This window comes from Muntiacus reevesi, chromosome 2, assembly GCF_963930625.1.
Source record: "Muntiacus reevesi chromosome 2, mMunRee1.1, whole genome shotgun sequence".
In the NCBI taxonomy this organism is placed as follows: domain Eukaryota; kingdom Metazoa; phylum Chordata; class Mammalia; order Artiodactyla; family Cervidae; genus Muntiacus; species Muntiacus reevesi.
Genome location: NC_089250.1, coordinates 103,524,254 through 103,541,439, shown reverse-complemented (window position 1 = coordinate 103,541,439; position 17,186 = coordinate 103,524,254). Strand labels below are relative to the sequence as shown.

Genomic DNA, 17,186 nt, shown 5'->3' with positions numbered 1-17,186 from the left:
TTGCCATTCTCGTTGCCATAGTGATGGGTTTCATGTACGGGTACCTGAAGGTTTCTTGTTCAGAGAAACACTGGACTGTGTAAATATTTTTTAAAATGAAAAGATACACAGACATTAATATCTTCCTTTGTCAGGCTTGCAATAGATAGATGATTCAACCTTTGGATAGAAATTATTTTCAAACATGTTCAAGCATCTATTTACTTAATTTGGATGAACATGACTTCCTGAAAATTTAAGTAGTTCTTTACATACTTGCAGAAGGGTTAAGGTTACTGATAAAAATACTTTAAAATGTGAAACAAAAATTCACCCTGATGCTGGTTTTAGCTTGACTGAAATCCAGAGTATATTGGACAGATTTTGAAACACATTTTATTAATGTGTTTAATAAAAAACACCTTAATAAAAGGTTTATTAAAAAGCTAAGCCTGTAGAGCAACTGCAGGTAGAAGAAATTAAACTTGTGTAATATGCCTTTTTGGCTTGCTAAATGTAGTCTCAACCATTGCCATTGAAGTGACTGATTTGGTAGTATGATGGAGTAGTAGATAAGAACACAGGTCTGTCTGTCTGCATTGCTCCTAGCTCCTACTTATGAGCTAGTTGATTTTGGGCAACCTCTTTGAGCCTCAGTATTCTCCTTGGCAGAATGGGAGACTAATAGCATATTATCACCTCTTGTGTCTCTGTGTGTGCTCAGTTGCTGAGTCGTGTCCAGCTGTTTTGTGACCCCATTGCCTGTAGCCCGCCAGGCTCCTGTGTCCATGGGATTCTTCAGGCAAGAATACTGGAGTGGGTTGCCATGCCCTCCTCCAGGGGATCTTCCTGACCCAGGGATCAAACCTGAGTCTCCTGCATCTCCTGCCTTGACAGGCAGATTCTTTACCATTGTGTCACCTGGGAAGCCCATGTATCTGCTGTGAGGATTAAATGAGGTATTTTGCACGTGGGAAGAACTCAGTGGATGTTGGTTGGCAGTTATAGTTCAGTGTACTTTTCTTGTTCTATGAAGCACTGCAAGATAAAAATTTAACAAAATGGGACAGTTTTTTGTAAGTAAACATTTGCTATTTCTCTCATTTAAAAAATCTAAATCTAAGACTTTTTGAGATCCTTGTTTTGCAGTGGGTGATGCAGGCAGGACTGGTCGTGCTATAGAAATTGAGTCACTGAGATCAAAAGTCGTTGGTTGGTGCTCATGCCAGTCCTGTATGTGTGTGTGTGTGTGTGTGTGTGTGTGTGTGTGTGTGTGTATGTGTGACAGTAATGGTTTCAAGTCAACCCTTTATTAACTTCCCTTTGACCCTGAAGAGATTTCAGACTAACTTAAGGACCTGTGAAATGATATTTTTGTTATTGATTTACAGGCTTTAAAGACTTCTGAAAATTTAAAGAAGGGGAACTCTTTGTCTTTTACTAACTGAAATCTTTCAATGTCTCAATGTTTTCCTACTTTAAAAACTCTTTATTGCTTTTTTCCCCTTAGAATAAAAATAACATACAGTATTAAATAATGTTGAAAGTGAAGGTCTGCTCTTATCTCTCTTTGCCAGAGAACCACTGTTAACAGTGGATATATTTTCTTCCAGATTGTTTTCAAAGCATGTCCTTCTCATTATTATTTCTCAAGTAATTTTAAGTGGCCTACATTTAAAATGTGGCTATTATAATAATATAATTTTTATTGTGAAATAGAAATTAAGAGAACCTCTGTATTTTCAAAGCAGACCTGGAGTTAAATTGGAATGTTTATTAAATATTCCATCATCATTTGCTCGTATAAGCTTATAAAATGAAATCTCTCTTCCCAGAATTGGTACATGTTTATCTTGTATGATTCATTTGATTAACTGGTATATTAAAGGACAAATATAAATCTAAGCTCATTTTTATTAAATGTGGTGAAGGTGTGGAACAAAGAAAAGGCCACCTAACAGGAAAGGTAAGGTCTCTTTTGCTTTCTGCTTATCATCTACTGTTGAGGGATTGACATAAGAATAATTTCTTTCATTCCGGAAACTCTGAAAAGTGAGGCCAACAATAATGTGCAAAGAGAAGGTGAATTGTAGATAAAAATGTAAATTTTTACAACCTCTGCTCTAGTAGTCACTGGTGTGTGCATCCATGGTAATAATTTAATGAGCTTTTTATTTCTGTTGGAAAAAGTGACATCTCATTTATACACTGGTACATTTACATTGTCGTCAGCAACAGGAAGGATTACTCACTCGAGCTGGCAGCTATTGCAAGATGTTTTTTATGTGTTTGTTAGCCCCACCTTTAGGATCTTCCTTTTAACCCGTCAATTGCTACTACCTCCAGTAGTGATATTAAATATTTAATGATATATTAAGCACCTATGCTGCCCAGCTTTGGTCAGGGTCCAGGAGGAACCCTGCCCCATGTTGGGCAGTATCTCTGGTTGCTGAAGGAACAGATGAGTAGTGGTTTTGGGGGATGAGAGTTCAGGAACAGTAGCCCTTTACCAGCTGGGGTACAGAAGTATTTCAGTAGTTTCACAGTTGGCATGGTGGTACCATCAGGACTGACTGTACATTTGTCTTAACATCTTTTGTTCCAGAGGATATTGATTACTTCCCATGAGGTATTTTTAAGCACTGTCAGGACAATTTTAATTATTTTTCCCACTAACAGTATTAAAAGGTGCCTAATTCACAAAATGTTTTAAGGGTATGTCACTTGTTTGGTGCTTGGAGCTTAGGTAATGGCATTCTATGAACATCTTTATATTCACATTCAGATTGGAAGCATTTGCTCATTCATTCATTGAACAAATACTTTTTTTGAGCACCTGCTACACTGCTTTAGTACAAGGGATGCAGCAGAAAACAAAACCAAGTCTCTGCCCTCATGGAGTTTGTATTCTCATGGAGAATTATAAACAAATAACTATACATAATGTCAGGGAGTAGGTACCATGGGGGATTCCCAGGTGGCACTAGAGGTAAAGGACCCCCCTGCCATTGCAGGTTAGACATAAAAGATGCTGGTTCGATCCCTGGGTTGGGAAGATCCCTTGGAGGAGGAAATGGCAACCCACTCCAGTATTCGTGCCTGGAGAATCCCATGGACAAAGGAGCCTGGCAGGCTATAGTCCATAACGTCGCACAAAGTCAGACATGAGTGAAGTGACTTAGCACACACTCGGGTACCTTGAAGAAAAGGAAAGCAGAGTGAGGGAGATAAAGGAATGGGCTGATGGGGTGGGCAGCTATTTTATGTAGAAGGTTGGAGAAAACTCCAGCAACAAGACAATACTCAAGCTGACATCTGGAAGAAGTAAGCTGTGTGAGTGTTTAGGGTAAAGTGTTCTTGGCAGAAAGGACAGCGAGTTCCAAGTCCTGGGGCTGCAGCGTGCTTGGTGTACTCAAGGAACATCAGGGCAGCTACTATGGCTGTAGCGAAGGAGGTGGGAAAAGTCGGAGGAAATGAAGTTGGAGAAGGAAGAGAAGGGTAGAGAGCAGGCAGAGCAGAACATGTCAGACCTAACAGCCATGGTGAGAATTTTCAGTTTAATTCCAACAAAAATGAAAAGTAAAAATGGAAGTGATTTTGAGCAGAGGAGAGATATTATGTGACTTCTTTTACTTATTTTCTTTTTTCTTTAAGATCATTTAAAAAAATATTTAATTTTATTTATTTATTTGGCTGTGCTGGGTCTTAAGTGCGGCACACAGGATCTTTAGTTGCAGCTTGTGAACTCTTAGTTGTGGCATGTGGGATCTAGTTCCCTGGTCAGGGAATGATCCCAGCCTCCTCCATTGGGAGTGTGGAGTCTTAGCCACAGATCACCAGTGAAGTCCCTCTTTCATTTTTTTTCCTCCCTTTTTTGGCCATGCTGTGTGGCTTGCAGTCTTAGTTGAACCGAGGCCCTCAGCTATGAAAGCATAGAGTCCCAATCACCAGACTACCAGGGAATTCCCTATGTAACTTATTTTTGAAAAGACCACTCTGACCACTGTGTAGAAGATAGAGCAAGGCAAAAGCAGGGAGATGAGTTGAGCAGCTAATATAATCATCCAGCTAAAAGAGGATGGTGACTTGGACTAGAGTGACGGCAGTGGAGGTAGGGGCAAGAGGTCAAAGCTGGGTATAGTTTAAAGATATATTGACTCTACAGATGGAGTCAACAGGGCTTGTTGATGAATTAGAAATGAGATGTGGAAGAAAGAGGAGTCAAGGATGACCCCGAGTATAGTGGAAACTAGTGAAGTATTTCTTGATTCCTCAAGCAGAATCAATCTTATTTCTGTATTTCTCTTTAGCACACTGTATTGAAATGATTTATTTATATGTCTGCTTCCTTAGTAGACTGTAAGTTTCTCAAGGGCACAACCTGGATCTTAGTGATGAATGATGACATTTTCATTATCCTCAGAGATGAAGGAGAAAGTGGGGATTAGAGGGTAACATGTACTGCAGGAAAATGGAAGGGGTAGGAGGCTGTCAAGTGTAGACTGGTGAGCACCAGCTGGGGAGCCTGGTAGGCTTGGGTTTGAATCGTGGCTCCATCACTTGTAGCTTAGGACAAGTTACATTAGCCTCCTTTAGCTTTAGATCATGTAAAATGTGAATGCTACTAGTATTAATACTATCCACTTGGTAAGGTTGTTGTGAACTAGAAACCATACTCATCCCTCCCCTCTAGGTAGTCACCCCTCTAGGTGGTCACCCCTCTAGGTAGTCACCCCTCTAGGTGGTCACAGAGTCTGCTTTGAGTTCCAAGTCACACAAAAAATTCACACTGGCTATTTATTTTACATCTGGTAGTGTGTATGTTTCCACGCTACTCACTCCATTCAACCCACCCTCTCCTTCCCCTGCCCCCTGACGGTGTCCATAAGTCTGTTCTCTGTGTCTGCATCTCCATTGCTGCTCTGCAGATAGGTTCATCAGTACCATCTTTCCAGATTCCACGCTGCTGCTACTTAGTCATGTCCAACTCTGTGTGACCTCATGGACTGCAGCCTGCCAGACTCCTCTGTCCATGGGATTCTCTAGGCAAGAGTACTGGGGTGGGTTGCCATGCCCTCCTCCAGGGAATTGTTCCCGACCCAGGGCTTGGACCTGGGTCTCCTGCATTGCAGGCAGATTATTTACTGCTTTCCAGTATTCTTGCCTGGAAAATTCCATGGACAGAGGAGCCTGGCGGGCTACAGTCTAGGGGGTCGCAAAGAGTCAGAGATGACTGAGTGACTGAACACACACACACACACACACACAGAAAAGATTGTAACTTATCCAATGTTTGCAAATGTCTATCCCATGAGATAAATTATGTCTGTTGCTCACATCTACATCATCAGCACCTGGGATAGCACCTGTCACATCACTGGAACTCAGTAAAGGGAGTGGATAAACTGTGAGCCAGGTACTTTGCATACATTATCTCACTTGTCCTTACGATGCACTTTATAAATGAGGAAAAGAAAGCTTGATGAAGTGAATTGGCCCAAGGTTACCTAGCTGGTAAATAACAGATGCATATTTCAGTGAGATCAGTTTGACTGGGCATTTAAAATAACTCCTCTGGGGCGTGCTCATTTTTTGATTTGTTTTCCAGTGGAGACTTTTCAGAAACTGCAGAAGGCAAAGGACATTTTGACTAATGAAGCAAGTCGAGCCCGCTATGACCACTGGCGAAGGAGTCAGATGTCAATGTCATTCCAGCAGTGGGAAGCTTTGAGTGACTCGGTGAAAATGGTAGGTTTCTCTCTGGGATGAAGGGAGTTTATGAAGCTCGGGCTGCTCTGGATTAGACTCACATAGTAGCTTAAAGGGGCTTCCCTTGTGGCTCAGATGGTAAAGAATCCGCCTGCAATTTGGGACACCTGGTTTCGATCCCTGGGTTGGGAAGATCCCCTGGAGGAGGGCATGGCGAGCCACTCCAGTATTCTTGCCTGGAGAATCCCATGGACAGAGGAGCCTGGCAGGCTACAGTCCATGGGGTCGCAAAGAGTTGGACACGGCTGAGCAAATAAGCACATACACAGCACAGTAGCTCAAAGTGTCAACGGACAAGAGGAGAGAGAAGACCAAGAAGCTGGTAGACTCTCGATACAATGCAGTACCCACAAAGTCTTGTGGAAGGAAATTCAATACATCAGGGTCAGAAGAATCTCTGACTATGCTTTTCCGTCTCTTTGGCTGTTTGTATATGTATGTGTAGACATGTATACATGTGTACGTATATATGTATGCTTCCTGTTACCATCTACTGTTTAATACATTCTGATAACTGTGCTTCTCAAGTTGCTCATATAGCACTTTTGAATTTTGAACCAATGCAAATTCATATGCTCCATCTTTTTAGTTCATATGAGCCTGCACTCTTCTCAAAGCTTAATAAAGTCAATAAAAATAGGACCTGATTAATCAAAGAAATCTGTAAATTATTCCTATTATTAATTTTTGTAAAAGAATTATTGGATAGATGCAGAGAGACTTTTAAAACCATTCTGTTATTTTCTTCCACGTCATTAAAAAATACAAAATAATCTCTATAATTTTTATGTTATATATTTATTTTGTCCTTCCATGGATCATTATAGATTGCAGAGAGAATGTAATTTTAAAGGTTTCTACATTCTTAGGCATGATTTACATGATTTTTTTAATCTGCTTTTTGTCCCCCTACAGGGATACTTTTCTATAACATGAGACTTAAAAATGGGGAAGTTACCTTATAAGGAAGTGTTCAGGGACATGTTAGAATAAGTGTATAAAGTGATTCACATCTCTTAAATTCCAGTTCTTCAGAGTTATGTTCAGATTCCTTCTTAATAGTTTTTATTTAAATGAGACTTGAGCAAATTGTTTTTTCACTGATAAATGACCTGTACCAGCAGGGGAGGGTCTTTGAAGTAATGGGGAAGAACAATGCAAAACTCTCAAAGTATATAGTTAAAGCCACTCTACATAACATGTAAATGGTTTTCTTCATTTCATTTTAGAATGCAGTGTATATTCATATGATTTGTTTATGGTTAGTTAATTATTTATGAAGGACTAACCATAAGACTGTTGAATATACATACAAAATAACTAGAGAGAATCTTTAAAATGATAGTGACTTAGCTTCACATACTCAAAAATAAGATTTTTCTTCTACATTGTGTATATCCAAAATTCCTTATTGACTCTGACTAAACATTGTTCTGCCACCTCTATATAACCATATTTCTATTCTCTTGAGTATTACACACTGTAATTGCTACTGAATTAGTGACCCTTGCTATTTTAATGCCTTTTGATTTATAGTTCATTTTTCTTGATGATCCACTGAACTGTATTACTTAATTTTAACTGCTAATATCAAGTTAGCTGTGGATTTTTCAAAAACTCTTCTCCAAGTCCCTGTTCTAATTTATATTGCAGATGTCTTTCCATTAAATACTAATGTCCTATCTCCAAACACATTATTTCTGCTTAGAATTTAGTTTAATTATGAACTGTTTGAGGGCTTACAATAATTACATTTCAGATCTTATTGTCTGCATTATTGGTCTTGTCAGCAATGTTGAAATACTATGCTGGGCTAGCGTTTGGTTCGGGATTTATTTTTATTAGTGGTACAAAAATGATAAAATGCATATCTTTCCATTTTAAATCAGCTGTGATATTTTTCCTTGCACACTCTTCTTTGTGTGGGCTCAACCGTGCTGTTTCTGTATTTCTTCCTCAGTGAACTTTGAAACCCCTATACCAAGTTTCATGTGTTTTCTACCTCATTGGATAGACTTTCTTTTTTTAAAAAATTTAATTAATTAATTTATTTTTGGCTGTGCTGGGTCTTTGTTACTGTGTGTGGGCTTTCTCTAGTTGTGGGGCACGGGCTTTGGGGCACACGGGCTTCGGTAGTTGAGGCACATAACTGCGGCACTCAGGTTTAGTTGCCATGTAGCACCTGGGATCTTTCTGGACCAGAAATTGAACTCGTGTCCTCTGCTTTGGCATGCAGATTCTTGACCACTGCACCACTAGGGAAGTCCCAGACAGACTTTTTGTAACTTCCTTTCATTCCTTTCCGTTCTAATTCTCATAGTGACTTCGTGGTAAGGTTCTCTATAACATTTTAGTTGTTGTTTTTTGTGTGTGTGTGCATTTTTTTGTCCATCCTTTCACACTCACTACTCTAGAGAAATTAATAACAATTGTCATACCTAGTATTGTTCATCATCTATTAGATCACTACCATCGTGTAGATAGATAGCATCATTAGGGTATTTGGACTAGATATACTACATATGCCATTCTGACAATAAAATGGTTATAATTCAGGACTTGAAATTTTAGGTGACATTTATCTAAAACACATCTGCATGTTTGCTTGCCCTGAGGACAAATCACAATGCACTTTTGCAGCATCAAGCAGGTTCCTATCATGAGAGTCTCCTAGAGGGAATTCCTCACACAGCTTCAGGGATGATACATTTCTATCATTCAGTGGTGATGAAACTCTAATTTTTTTTTTTCCCCACAGCAAGTCCTTGTCACTTAACCAGCTATTGATTTTACTCTTTCCTTTTTAGAAGCTCCTCCTGACAGTTTAATTTGTAAAACTTTTGATAAATCAGTCACCAAAAGGGGGGGGGATATATGTGTATGAATGGCTCTTTCATTTTTCTGTACAGTAGAAACTAACAACATTGTAAAGCAACTCTACTCCAATATAAATTAACTAAAAAAGAATTCCATCAGGTCAATGAGTATGTTGGAAATTTAAGTCTAGATATGTAATGTTGGTTTAAAAAAGGGAATATGAAGTAGGGACTTCAGTAACTGTGGCCTTCAAATCTTGGAATAACTTGAAAACAGACACCTTTCCAGCTTAAAGAATCTTAGGGAAATCATTACTGTCTTGTTAAATGGGTTTACCCCAAGGGATCCCCGATGTGAATAGTTCTTCCTCCAAAATGGCTTGAGGATGGTTCTGGGGAAAGGGTTACAGCAAAGCCACAGTCAAAATAAAATTCTGAGAAAAACATTCTCGTAAGCTGTTTAAAATGTCCCATGCTGTATCAGTTACTACAAATGCTTTCAGAGTATTTACTATAGGTCAGTCATTAATCCTCACCCCCTCATCTAAGGCAGACTGTAGGCGATTTTATTCTGAGAGAGAAGTACTGAGACAGAGAGTCAAGATACTGTATACAGGCCACCTAGCTGACCTGTGACACATATAACTCACGTTTTCAGTTCTCTGGGCGCTGAAAGCTTGCATTTCTTACTCTCAGTTTTTCACTAAGTTTCTCAATATCCTTTGCCCTCCACAGACAAAGCCACTGGCCAGCCTCCTCTAATCCCTTGCACATGCAAAAAACTCAAGAAACTAGGCAAACAAAACAATAACAACAGACCCAAACTGACCAAACTAAAACTAGATTATATTTTACACCAGCTGAAGCCATTGCCTCTTTTTTAAATTAACACTTTTATTTTGAAATAAAACCTACAGAAAAATGCTCAACACCTGCATTTATAATTTAGCAAACAGTTGTGAAGTGTATACCCGTAACCACTCCTCTCCCCAACACACATATTACTGGTACCCAGAAGCTCCCTCCTTAATATATTTTGGCAATCATAACTCCATCTAATTTTTATTTTGTTAATTTTTTTATTTTTGGCCACACCCTTTGGCATGCCATATCTTAATTCCCCGAACTGGGATCAAATTTGTGTCTCCTGCAATGGAACTGTGAAGTCTTAACCACTGCACCACTGGGGAAGTCCTTCATTAAATTTTTAAAACCTAGTTGTACATATATATACACTTGTCAGAGAAAATTTAGAAGACACCAAAATATAAAAAGAAAAAAAAAAAGACTTTATAATGCTGCCATGCAAAGATAACCCCATTAGTATTCTGATACATTTCCTTCCAGTGTTTTCTGCCCATCATTTGTTAGTGTGAGAGCTGGTTACATTGAATGATGACGTTGCTTTACGGGGTCTTTCTTTGGGGAAGAGGAATTAGGATGATGCTCCTTTGCAGTTGAGGAGAGACAGGTTGACTGTGGGAAGAAGTGAGTTCTCTGGTTGGATCAAGGCAGAAGGCTTGAATATCCTTATGGTTTTAGGGTGTGCACAAGGCTATATTGCCCTCTAGTATGTATATTTCATGTATGTGTATCTACATATATATTTATTTATCTATATTTGAATGTATCTTTGTATCTTTTAATTTAGTTGAGATCATCTACTTGTCATCGTGTGCATGCTCAGTCACTTCAGTTGTGTCTGACTCTTTGTGGTCCATGGACTGTAGCCCGCCAGGATCCTCTGTCCATGAGATTCTCCAGCAAGAATACTGGACTGTGTTGCCATGCCCTCCTCCCAGGATCTTCCTGACCCAAGGATTGAACCTGTGCCTCCTAAGTCTCCTACATTGGCAGGCAGGTTCTTTACCACTAGCATCACCTGGGAAGCCCATTTGTGATCATGTTGGCTGCTATTCATAAACACCATGTTATTAACATTTCTAAATTCTCTTAAAAAGTGATGAGGAACAGGTTTATTTAAGATTCCAAGGAAGCTTTTTACCACTTTGTACTTTCCCTTTTTTCTGATGAGGTGCTTCTCCTGGTTCCTGTCTATGTGGTCAGTGTTAGTGCTCCTGAGACAAGGGGTCAGAAATTACGGTATCACTGTCAGCTCTGTAAGATGCTGATGATCTCTGCTCCTTCCCCACCCCATCCCCCTGACGTTGCTTGGGCGAGCAAACATGGCCAAGTCCACGTGTAATGGGCCACCGCCTCCCTGTGTTGCTTTGTTCAAACTGGCAAATAAAGTGGTGCTCTGGGAAGGAGTTGGCAACTGCAGTATTTTGAGAGAGTTCAGACTTCAGGGCACTGCAGATGAAAAGCCTGATGTCCCTTGCATCATGGGATGTGTGTGTAGCAGAGGCAGTGGCCCCTTCTGTGATTTTTGGCACAATTTTTAAATGTCACAACATCTGAGTTTATTCACTAAGCCTTGGACTTCAGAAAATCAATGTTTTTGTTTTTGCTTTGTGCTCTTGCTTTGCTTTTATTCTTTTTTTAGCACAGGAAAACAATATCCTCATTATTAGGAAAATAATTTATTCTGCGGTTTTAATTTGCCCCAATACACGGCTTATGGGTTTTTCTTGGGTTTCTGAATAGCAAAGTTTACTGTTTAGTAGTGCTTTAGGAACAGCATCCCACAGTATCAGATGAGATTTCAAGAAACAGTTATGTTTATTATTTTGGCTTATGCCACAGCTAATTATTCTACTTGAATATTCTTGATACAGCAAACTCTCTCTCTTTCTTACTCTGTATTCACCTATTCTTCCTTTATCAACTCATCCATCCAGTTTTAAACATCTTAGTAGGAAATACAGAGAGTTCCCTGGAAGTCCCAAGGTTAGGACTGGGCACTTTCACTGCCACAGTCCAGGTTCAATCCCTGGCCAAGGAAATAAGATCTTGCAAGCCATGAAGCTCGGCAAAAAAAAAAAAAAAAAAAAAGGAAGAAAATACATATATAGGACATATGTGAAAAGGGTCCAAAAGCATGCATGGGTAAAAGTAATTGTCTGTTACCTCTGCCCCATTTTGAAGATCCATTTTTCACTTTTTCCTACTCCTGACATCACCATCAGTAGCCAGAGCTAGGTTGAAAAAATTACACAGTTAAATTATTTGGCAAAGGACCACTACCAAGTATATTGGACACCATTCTAGGATATCGGGTTTCCAGGGAGAGTTTTCAAGTGTTTTGAATCTTGTGTTTGTCTAAAAATATAAAAGTTTTACCAGAAGTCAGTGGGGGAATGCCCAATACTTGATTTATGGTCCCTGATTTTTTAAAACTGTAACTTAAAAAATAATAAAACACTTTTGTTTTTTAAAAAACAAACTAGTACAATAGGATATGTAATAAAAAGTGAGTCCATCTTTATTTCATACCTCAGTTTTACTTCCTTTTCCCAGAAAGCCACCATTGTAGTTTCTTGTGTTTTCTTTCAGAAACCTTCCATAACGTATACAGGCACATTCATAAAAAGTCTCCAGAATAATTCTGTTAATGAATGGGAGGAAAGTGAAGTCACTCAGTCATGTTCAACTCTTTGTGACCCCATGGACTGTAGCCCTACCAGGCTCCTCCGTCCATGGGATTTTCCAGGCAAGAGTACTAGAATAGGTTGCCATTTCCTTCTTCAGGAGATCTTCCCAACCCAGGGATTGAACCTGGGTCTCCCTCATTGTAGGCAGACACTTTACCATCTGAGCCACCAGAGAAGTCCATAGTATCATTAAGAAAAACCAAATGGAAAAATATTTTAAAAGTTCTAGTTATTTGATGGTAACTGGACTTGAAGTGAATTCACTTAAAATTAGGACAGATATTTCACAATAAATATTGACAAAGTTTCTGCCTTGTGCCATGAGTTTTCTTAAAGAAAACTTCTGCAAAACATGTATGCAGGTCAAGAAGCAACAGTTAGAACCAGACCTGGCACAATAGAATAGTTCAAAATTGGGAAAGGAAGACATCAAAGCTGTATTTGCCACCCAGCTTACTTAACTTATATGCAGAGTACATATTGTGAAATGCCTGCTGGATGAAGCACAAACTGGAATCAAGATTTCAGGGAGAAATGTCAATAACCTCAGATATGCAGATGATACCACCCTTATGGCAGAAAGTGAAGAGGAACTCAAGAACTTCTTGATGAAGGAGAAAGAGGAGAGTCAAAAAGCTGACTTAAAACTCAACATTCAAAAAACTAAGATCATGGCATCCAGTCCCATCACCTTATGGCAAATAGATGGTGAAACAATGGAAACAGTGACAGACTTAATTTTCTTGGGCTCCAAAATCACTGCAGATGGTAACTGCAGCCATGAAATTAAAAGATGCTTGCTTCTTGGAAGAAAAGCTATGACAAACCTAGACAGCATATTAAAAAGCAGAGACATTACTTTGCCAACAAAGGTCCATAGGGTCAAACCAATGGTTTTTCCAGTAGTCATGTATGGATGTGAGAGTTGGACTATAAAGAAAGTTTAGCACTGAAGAATTGATGCTCTTGAACTGTGGTGTTGGAGAGGACTCTTGAGAGTACCTTGGACTGCAAGGAGATCAAACCAGTCAATCCTAAAGGAAATCAACCCTTTCCAATATTCATTGGAAGGACTGATACTGAAGATTCAATACTTTGGTCACTGATACGAAGACCTGACTCATTAGAAAAGACCCTGATGCTGGGAAAGATTGAAGGCAGGAGGAGGAGGGGACAACAGAGGATGAGGTGGTTGGATGGCATCACTGATTCAATGGAAATGAGTTCGAGCAAGCTCCAGGAGATGGAGAAGGACAGAGAAACCTGGCGTGCTACAGTTCATGGTGTCACAAAAAGTTGGACATGACTGAATGACTGAACAACAACTGCTTGTGCCATGAGTTTTCTTAAAGAGAAGATGTATAATCCAGAATTCTAATATTTGCCAGCTCTGCATTGATCATGGCTGGAAGGAAGGTCACAATAGTAGTAGGTTTAATCTCTGGCATGGCTCAAGGTACACAGTGCAGCTGTTTGTTTTTTGATAGTAAAATACACATAAAACCTACCATTTAACCATTTTAAAGTGTCCGTTTCAGTGGCACTAAGTGCATTCCCAGTGTTGTTCACCCATCATCACTATCTAGTTTGAGAATGTTTTCATCACCCCAAAAGGAAACCCCTGTCCCTGTTAGCAGTCACTTCCTATTCTCCTCTCAGCCAACATCTGGTAACACTAATCTGCTTTCTATCTGTATGAATTTGTCTATTCTGGAATTATACAAAATGTGGCTTTTTGTGTTTGACTTCTTTTACTAAGCATAATATTTATAAGGTTTATCCACTTTGTAGTACTTTCTTCCTTTCTTATGGTCAAATAGTATTTCATTGCATGGATGTGCCACATTTTTGTTTACCTAATGAATTGATGGACATTTGGATTATTTTCATGACTGCTATGAATATCTGTGTGTAAGTTTTTCTTTGAACACCTATTTTCAATTCTTTGTATCTAGGAACTGAATTTCTGGGACATACGGTAATTTTATGGCTAATTTTCTGGGAAAACATCATTCTTTTAATTTCTCTAATGCTAGTCCCTCTCCTTTATACTAGGATATGAATTTCTCCTCATATTCTTAGTTTTCCAAATCAGTGAGGATTAACTGATTAATATCTGAATTAGTTGATTAATATCTGGCTAATAGTCAAGCCTAATGTTTTGTTAATCAGTACTATAATAGTAGGTTACCACAATATTGAACACATATTTTTGAACAGATTGAACACAATAATTGTTACCACATATTGAACTTTAAATATAGAAACTATATAATATGAATTTTATATTATACATCTGCTTTCAATTAATGTAGTCAATGCACTGGGCTGTCAGAGGGAAAAAGGATCTGATGTTGGAAGAATCTGACCAGACTCATACTGACAAAATTGAAAATGAGGAACAGGATGAGCAAAAAGAGATAAAGAAAGAGAAGTTTGGTCCAACCACAGAGAAAATGGAGCAGAAAGAATCCAAATCTGTGAAGTCATTCTCCCCACAAAATCCAGATTCTCCAGGTAAGTTATGTCATGTAGTTTGTAGAACAGAGAAGGTCTCAAATTAAAAGACCATTTTATATCATATGTATTCTCAACTTTTCCAATTACATAATAGTACCAACTATTAAGTTTGTTTTGCCACCTTGAAAGATACTTACCATCGACACAGAAACTAGATATATTCCTTAACACATTCCTTGCAAGCGAAAACTTAGACATTTCTGGGATCATCTTCTGCTTTACTGAAACAACTCTAGCTAGCATGTGTTGGGTATATATGTATATATTTATTTATTTTTTAACTTGTTTTTGGATTTTTTAATGTGGGACCATTTTTAAAGTCTTAATTGAATTTGTTACAATATTGCTTCTGTTTTATGTTTTGGTTTTGTGGCCTTGAGGCAGGTGGGATCTTAGCTCCCCAACCAGGGACTGAACCCACACCCCCTGCATTGGAAGGCAAAGTCTTAACCACTGGACCACCAGGGAAGTCCCTGTGTTGGGTATTTACTGTGTGCAGTTATTTACATATATTATTTAGAATCTATTATATTATTTAATATTAATTTTACATGAATTAATTTATTTAATCTTCACTACAAGTATTATTCTCATTTTACAGATGAGAAAACTGAAGCCTCGGGAGGCTGAATAATTTTCTCAAGGTTATCCAGCTTGTATGTGTCAGGGAAGGGGTCTGAGATGAGACGGTTTGACTGCAGAGTCTGCATTCTAAGGCACTGCACTATCCTCAGAAGATACATTATCTGTAGGTAGCTCTGTAGACATCTGACCCATGTATAGGTCCACTGAAGCAGGGTATTACAGAGGTTAAACTCTTGGCTCCTAAGCTAACCCACTTGGGTTGACATTCCGTGTTAAGTTGCTTCAGTTGTTGTCCAACTTTTTGTGACCCTATGGACTGTAGCCCTGTAGCCTCCTATGTCCAGGGGATTCTCCAGGCAAGAATACTGGGGTGGGTTGCCATGCTCCTCTCCAGGGGATCTTCCCAACCCAGGGATCAAACCCAGGTCTCCTGCATTGCAGGCAGATTCTTTACTGTCTGAGCCATGAGGGAAGCCCCTAACAATCCAGATGCACATGAATGAGCTCAAGCAGCAAGGGCGAAGTTGGATGCCAGGTGGTGGTCCAAAGGCCCAGAGCATGCATCCAGAGGCCCAAAGTCCTTCGCAATAGACACCGAAGGAGACCATGTCAGCTCACTTTCTAGCTCTGCCATTTATTATTTATATTACTTGGAATCAAGATTGCTGGGAGAAATATCAATAACCTCAGATATGCAGATGACACCACCCTTAAGGCAGAAAGTGAAGAAGAACTAAAGAGCCTCTTGATGAAAGTGAAAGAGGAAAGTGAAAAACCTGGCTTAAAGCTCAACATTCAGAAAACCAAGATCATGGCATCTGGTCCCATCACTTCATGGCAAATAGATGGGGAAACAGTGGAAACAGTGGCTGACTTTATTTTTGGGGGCTCCAAAATCACTGCAGATGGTGATTGCAGCCATGAGATTAAAAGATGCTTACTCCTTGGAAGGAAAGTTATGACCAACCTAGACAGCATATTTAAAAGCAGAGACATTACTTTGCCAACAAAGGTTCATCTAGTCAAGGCTATGGTTTTTCCAGTGGTCATGTATGGATGTGAGAGTTGGACTATAAAGAAAGCTGAGCACCAAAGAATCGATACTTTTGAACTGTGGTGTTGGAGAAGACTCTTGAGTGTCCCTTGTACTGTAAGGCGATCCAACCAGCCCATCCTAAAGGAGATCAGTCCTGGGTGTTCATTGGAAGGACTGATGTTGAAGCTGAAACTCCAGTACTTTGGCCACCTGATACAAAGAGCTGACTCATTTGAAAAGACCCTGATGCTGGGAAGGATTGAGGGCAGGAGGAGAAGGGGACGACAGAAGATGAGATGGTTGGATGGCATCACTGACTCAGTGGACATGGGTCTGGATGGACTCTGGGAGTTGGTGATGGACAGGGAGGCCTGGCGTGCTGCTGTTCATAGGGTCATAAAGAGTCGGACATGACTGACTCCTTCACACTTTAGTTTCCTCATCTACAAAACAGAGATCTAAGTGGTACCTTCTTATAGAGTAACCAAGAGGATCAAATGAGGTGATTCATGGAAAATGCTTAGGGCAGTGATTTGCGTATAGCAGGCTCTGGGCAGTTGTTAGCTATGCTTATCAATTCTTTGTCTATCTGGCCATCCTACTGTATTTATACAGGTGTGTTATGTATCCATACTCTAACTATCCACAATACCCCAGTAGAATTTAGCCTTTAAGTACAATATTGCTTCTGTTTTATGCTTTGGATTTTTGGCCATATGGGATCTTAACTCTCCCACCAAGGATCGAACCCACACCCTCTGCATCAGAAGGCAAAGTCTTAGTCACTGGACTGCCAGGGAAGTCCCTAGCCTATAAGTAGAAGTTTCCTGAATGTCCTCAAACACTTCTTATAAAAAAGAAGGTAATTAGATAGGTTGTGGTGAACTATAGTCTTTCTAGAAATAGTCACTTCTAACTCTTTGATGA

General features: G+C 39.4%; 1 protein-coding gene across 2 annotated transcripts in view; it reads left to right on the top strand.

Moving 5' to 3' along the window:
• Nucleotides 1-17,186, top strand: part of DNAJC12 (DnaJ heat shock protein family (Hsp40) member C12) — a 40,932-nt gene that overhangs the window by 19,484 nt on the left and 4,262 nt on the right. For both annotated transcript variants that reach the window (XM_065922425.1, XM_065922424.1), the window contains exons 4-5: nt 5,588-5,727; nt 14,434-14,635. In XM_065922425.1, the coding sequence (XP_065778497.1) occupies nt 5,588-5,727; nt 14,434-14,635 (342 nt within the window). The remainder of the gene's footprint in view (nt 1-5,587; nt 5,728-14,433; nt 14,636-17,186) is intronic.